The 5,883-nt window shown below is 51.0% G+C and overlaps 1 protein-coding gene across 1 annotated transcript; it reads left to right on the top strand.

The window, feature by feature from the left end:
* The first annotated feature begins 375 nt into the window (after positions 1-375).
* OTUD6A (OTU deubiquitinase 6A) lies at positions 376-1,239 on the top strand. Its single transcript, XM_012460816.2, has one exon. The coding sequence runs from the start codon at positions 376-378 to the stop codon at positions 1,237-1,239; it is 864 nt and encodes a 287-aa protein (XP_012316239.1).
* The last annotated feature ends 4,644 nt before the right edge of the window (positions 1,240-5,883 follow it).

Here is a 5,883-nt window from a genome sequence, read left to right as displayed (position 1 = left end):
TGCAGACTTGGAAATGAAGTGGGCTGTCAGTCATTGAAAGACTCTACAAGCCCAACTGCCACACACATTGCAGGAAGGCCGTATTGGAATCCCGCCAAAAATGCTTGTTGTGGGGTCCAATGGGTGCGTATTTCCGGTCTCCCAATAGCCAATCCTAGTGCTGGGTATGCTTGCAGGGGAGGGGCCATGGAGACAAAGTGACCAATAGCAGAGAAGAATGTGAATGGGGGCGGGGAAGCCACGGCTGAGGTGAGCCAAAAGCGGCGGTTAAAGCCAGCTGAGGTGAGAGTGACCGTTAGGACAAGCTGAGGACTTCTGGTCTGTTCTGTACTTGAACTGCCAGCAAATTTCAACTCCCGCTTGCCATTGAACGTCATGGATGATATGCACAGTGAACAGCAGCGCATACTGCGCCGCCACCAACGCGAGAAGAAGGAGCTGGAAGCCCAGATCCAGAGCTTAAAAAACTCGGTCCCCAAGACCGACAAGAAGAAAAGAAAGCAGTTACGCCAAGATGTGGCCCACATGGAGGCCGAGATGGCGCAGAGGCACGGGCAAGAGTTGAAGAAGTTCCAGGATGAGAGGAGCTTTGACTCTGTCGTCGAAGGCCTGGCCAAGATGGATCTGAAAAACCAGCCTCCCCTCTCCCACACAGCCCAGAGAAAGCATGAGAGAATGGAGTCCCCGGAGGGAGAGCACCAGGGGAGCAACTTCCAGGCCGAGATGGAGCGCCTGGCCGACTGCCAGCGTGAGAAGGAGAAGCTCACCACCATCCTGGAGGCCAGGGGTCTGGAGATGAAAGAGATTGCAGCAGACGGCCACTGCATGTATCGCGCCATTCAAGACCAGCTGGTGTTCTCCATGTCGGTGGAGGCGCTGCGCTGCCGTGCCGCCAGCTACATGCAGAAGCATGTCGACGAGTTCCTGCCCTTTTTCGGCAACTCCGAGACCGGCGACCCCTTCGGCTACGACGACTTTGTGAGCTACTGCAACAAAATCGTGCACACCAAGGCGTGGGGAGGCCAGCTGGAGCTTAGAGCCCTGTCGCACGTCCTGAAGACCCCCATCGAGGTGATCCAGGCCAACTCGCCCACCGTGGTCATTGGGGAGGAGTACACCAAGAAGCCGATCATCCTGGTCTACCTGCGCTACGGCCGCACCTTCTGCGAGCACTACAACTCCGTGAGGCCGCTGGAAGCCGAGACCGCCGGGGGCGCGGCGCGCCCGCGTCTCCAGTAAGCCCAACCGCATCACCGTCGCCGCATCTCCTCAGTAGGCTCAGTTTATTTTCCCCCTTTGCTTTTCTCTGGTTTTTTTCCTTCCTTTTACTCAAAACTACCCCCCCGCCCCCACTTTCCTACCCTGCTGCTTTCACAAGGTGGGAAATTAAATTCTAGGGAAATTCCCTGGCAATATGAGGGAAATCTCTGCATTGCACCACTAGAGAAGCATAAGTTTGATAAGTTTAACCTCTTCTTGCCCTTAAGGGTCTTTACCTCCCTCACCGACTAAGAATTGGTCATGTTGAGTATAACTTAGGATAAAAAATGGAAATGCTGGCGGGGCGCGGTGGCTCATGCCTGTAATCCCAGCACTTTGGGAGGCCGAGGCGAGGGGATCATCAGGTGACGAGCTTGACGCCAGCCTGGCCAACATGGCAAAACCCCCGTCTTTACAAAAAATACAAAAATTAGCCGGGCGTGGTGGCAGGCGCCTGTAATCCCAGCTGCTCGGGAGGCTGAGGCAGGAGAATCGCTTGACCCGGCAGGCGGAGGTTACAGTGAGGCGAGATCGCGCCACTGCACTCCAGCATGGAAGCCAGAGCGAGACTCTGTCTCAAAAAAAAAAGAAAGAAAAGAAAAAAAGAAAAAAAAAGGAAAATAAATAAAAAATTAGCCGGGAGTGGTGGCGGGCACCTGTAATCCCAGCTACTTGGGAGGCTGAGGCAGGAGAATTGCTTGAACCCCGGAAGCGGAGATTGCAGTGAGCCGAGATCATGCCACTGCACTCCAATGTGGAAGACAGAGCGAGACTCCGTCTCAAAAAAAAAAAGGAAATGTTAAGTTATTAGGTTTCACGTGTTCTGGGAAAAATAAATCTAGTAGACTAGCTCGGGGAGTCTTCAGGTTTTCCTATGAATATCTTCGATTACTTAGACAAAATTGGAGTTTATGTGATTGAAATACCTTGTGAAGGCCTTCTGCTGAGTTTTGGGGGAAAAGATTGTCATGGTTTGCTTTTTACTAAAGTTGGGCTACTCAGGAGATGTCTCAAGTTATGAACAAGAGATCTGCTATTACTTTTTGTTTTTTCATCAAAACTTGTGTGGTTCCTGATTAACTTTAGTTGCTCAGATGTTTGCTAATTCTAAATAACAGCATTTGTTAAACATATAAGGTAAATCTGTTAAATAGAGAAAGTAAATTTAGATACACTGATAGCCTAGATAAGGTTTACTCTAAGATGTGAAAGATCTAAAGTTAATTTCCTTTATCAAAGATAGGAAGAGATATGACTTTATTCAAATAGTTGATACATTTCATTATCTTTACAACTGGTATAAAGCAAAAACAGACACATTGATGCGTAATTTACTTACTGTAACGGGTGAAGATCTGAATCTAGTAAGTTTCCTTTATTCTTAGGATATAAAAGGCTATGACTTTATTCAAGTACTTGATCCACCTTGTTATGTCAACTGGCATATAAAGTGTGAAAGATATGAATGTAATAACTTTCCTTATTTCTTAAAGATAGAAAAATAGCTTAAAAGATTATTTAAAATATTAAAGTTTTGCTGTATTTTGTTACATCAATAACTGACACGAGACAAAAAAGTGAACAATGTACTTTTGTTATTTAAGACTTGTTAATATCCTTGAATTTTACAAAATAATATAAAAGTGAAATGATTTGCAGTCAACAACTTATTGAACTTTTAATCTTTGCTTTCTGTAATTCGGTGAGATTAATTTTGGAAATTCTTTCTACATTCCAAATGCTCTAAAATAAAATATATGTTTTTAAAAGTTTTTAAGCATGTAATTTATTCAAAAATAAAAATCGTTTAAAAAATACCTGCTTCGCTCTTCTTGTGTAACTAACTTCATATAGAGTTTATGTCCCAGGATGTACTTCAGCAAAGGAATCCTGGAGGGTCAGGGAGCATAGACATGTTGGGGAGCATGGTGGTGGTTGCTAACTGGGGCAGGGGCAAAGGCTGGTGAAAGGGTCTAGAAATGGGAAAGGTGCTCTACTTCGGTGGGCTGTATAGGGTCAGAGCTGCAAAGGGAAAGGGTCCAGGCTGGAGGCTGGGGCGTGGGCTGGTAAAGGGCAGTAGAAGAAGGTGGCCCAGCTGGGGCAGGCTGGAGAAGGAGAGAAAGGGGGCCTGGCTTGGGAAGAGAAGCTGATTGGGAACTGGGCTACAGGCTGGGGAAGGGGTCCTGGCAGTGGTGGAGGTGGGTGGAGAAAAGAGCAGGAAAGGGGGCTGGGCCAAGAAAGAGGCACTGGCTGTAGGAATAGGTGGACCAGGGGGCAGCTCATTGGGAGAAGACCCCTGGTAGGAAGGAGCCTGTGGCTATTGAATGAGGTAACTCAGGCAACCTGCCTGGCCAGGGGAATTGAAGGGAATTGAGGAATTGGGCCTGGATAGGGAAGGGAGCCTTGCTGGGGAGGACGTACAGACTGAAGAAGGGCTATATGGTGTGGTGGGGTCATGGAAGGAGAAGGAAGCCTGGCTGGGATGGGGGGAGGGGGGACCTGGCAGTAAGTGTCGGGGAACACTGGCTGGGAAAGGTGGCCAGGCTGAGAAGGCTTAGGTGGTCAAAGGGGCCAAGCATGGGAGTGGCCTTGGCAGGGCAAGGAGGAAGATCTTGGGGAAGACGGAGCAGGCTATGGAGGCAAGGGCAGAGGAAGGGGACAAGGCTGGGCAAGGAAATCTATCTGTGGACTGGGACACGGTGTGGGGAAGAAAGCCTAGCTGGAAGGGGGATAATAGGGTGAGTGGGGGTGGGGAGCTGGTTAGGGAAGAACTGGCCGGTCAAGGGAAGGAGGCCCAGTTGAGTTAGGAGCCAAAGGATGAGAAAGGTGTCCCTGGCTGTTAATGAGGGGAAAGGCTGGGGAAGAGCACCTGGCCAGGGGAGGGGATGTGGGCTGTCCAATGGAGTCCAGGCTGGAGAAGACACTGGACCAGGGAAGGAGATCTAGCAGGAAAGCAGGCATAAGCTGGGGAGAATGACATAGACTGAGGGAGAAGGACATAGATTGGCAGAGAGGGCGAGGCTGAGGAAGGGTCCCAGACGTGCGGACGTGCCCATCTTGTGAAGGGAGCACAGGCTTGAGAGTCTGGCACAAGCCAAGGAAGACAGATGGATGCAGGGCAGGGAGGATCGTGGGGGTAAAAATACCCTGGCAGAGAAAGGTTGCCTGACTAGAGAGGGACTCTGACAGAGGAAGGGGCTGGGGAGGGAGGCACAGACTAGGAAAGGGAAAATGGTGGTGGGAGAGGTTTGAATACTGAGAAGGACATAGGCTAGAGATGGGATCATAGGTGGGTTAGTGGGCCTGGCTGGGAGAGGGGGCCTAGCAGGTAGAGAGGGCTTGCTGGGAAAGAGATCATGCCTGGGAATGAGGGCCTCTGCCCTTGACGGGAACCTGGCTGAGAAAGGGCACGTGGTTGAGAAAACGGGCTTAGTTGAGGAGGGGGACACAGGATAGGAATGGGATCTGGCTAGGGGAGGGGCAACAGGCTGGACAAGGAGCCTGGGAAGGCGAAGGCTGCAGAAGGAGGCCTGCCTGGGAAAAGGAGCACAGACTGGGGCAGAGAGCATAGTGGATGAGGAGAGCCTGGCTGCGGGAGGGGCAAGGCTGGGAAAGGGTTCCTAGCTGGGGAAGTGGACTTGGCTTAGCATGGGGCACATGTGGGTGAAGGGATCCTGGTGGGAAAGGTTGCATGGTAACTGGGCAGGTAAGGGAATACTGAGAGAAGATGCCTGGTTGTGGAAGGAGGTGCTGGCTGGGAAAGGCCAGTAAAGGGGCAACTCTTTGGAAAAGTGGTCTCGTTGAAAAGGGGAAAGGCTGGGGATAGGTGCCTGGCTGTGGGAAGGGGACATAGAGTTGAAAAGAGGCACAGTGGCTCACGCCTGTAATCCCAGCACTTTGGGAGGCCAAGGAGGGCAAATCATGAGATCAGGAGTTCAAGACCAGTCTGACCAACATATTGAAACACCATCTGTACTAAAAATACAAAAATTAGCCGGGCATGGTGGTACTCACCTGTAATCCCAGCTACTCAGGAGGCTGAGGCAGGAGAATCGCTTGAACCTGGGAGGCAGACGTTGCAGTGAGCCAAGATCACGCCACTGCACTCCAGCCTGGGAACAGAGTGAGACTCCATCTCAAAAAAAAAAAAAAAGAAAGAAAGAAAGAAAAGAAAAGAGGCCTGGACTGGGGAAGGGCAGACTGGCTAAGGAGGCTGTCAGCAGGGTCTCAGGTTTAGGAATGGGTTCTGGCTGGGGTGGAGGCTGGCCTGGGAAGAGGAAGGAAGGAGGGGCATCCAGTGGGGGTACAGGATGGGGAGAAAGCCCCACCGAGACACAGGCTGGGAACCCGGCATTAAGTGGTTAGAGGGCAGAGAGGTGCGCACAGACTGGTCAGATGGCTAAGAAAGGGGCCAAGCTAAAGAGGGCACAGCTTGAGGAAGAGGTTCTGGCTGGGGAAAGGGGCCCTGGGCGAGGGGACATAGGCTGGGCAAGGAAAATAAAGTTGGGTCATGGAGCCTGCCTGAAGATAGGGATATTGGGTGAAGGGGACCTAGCAGGAGCAGGGGCTCTGGCTGGGGTAGAATTCCTTCATGGTTCAGGACAGACTAGAGACAGGAGTTCA

This window comes from Aotus nancymaae, unplaced genomic scaffold (assembly GCF_030222135.1).
Source record: "Aotus nancymaae isolate 86718 unplaced genomic scaffold, 86718_ANA_hifiasm-v0.15.2.pri h1tg000081l, whole genome shotgun sequence".
NCBI lineage: Eukaryota > Metazoa > Chordata > Mammalia > Primates > Aotidae > Aotus > Aotus nancymaae.
The sequence above is the reverse complement of the archived record's forward strand: the minus strand, read 5'-3'. Positions and strand labels throughout refer to the sequence as shown.

Bases quoted from the DNA above. Each gene is read 5' to 3' on its own strand.
- OTUD6A (XM_012460816.2), top strand. From the start codon at position 376: ATGGATGATATGCACAGTGAACAGCAGCGCATACTGCGCCGCCACCAA.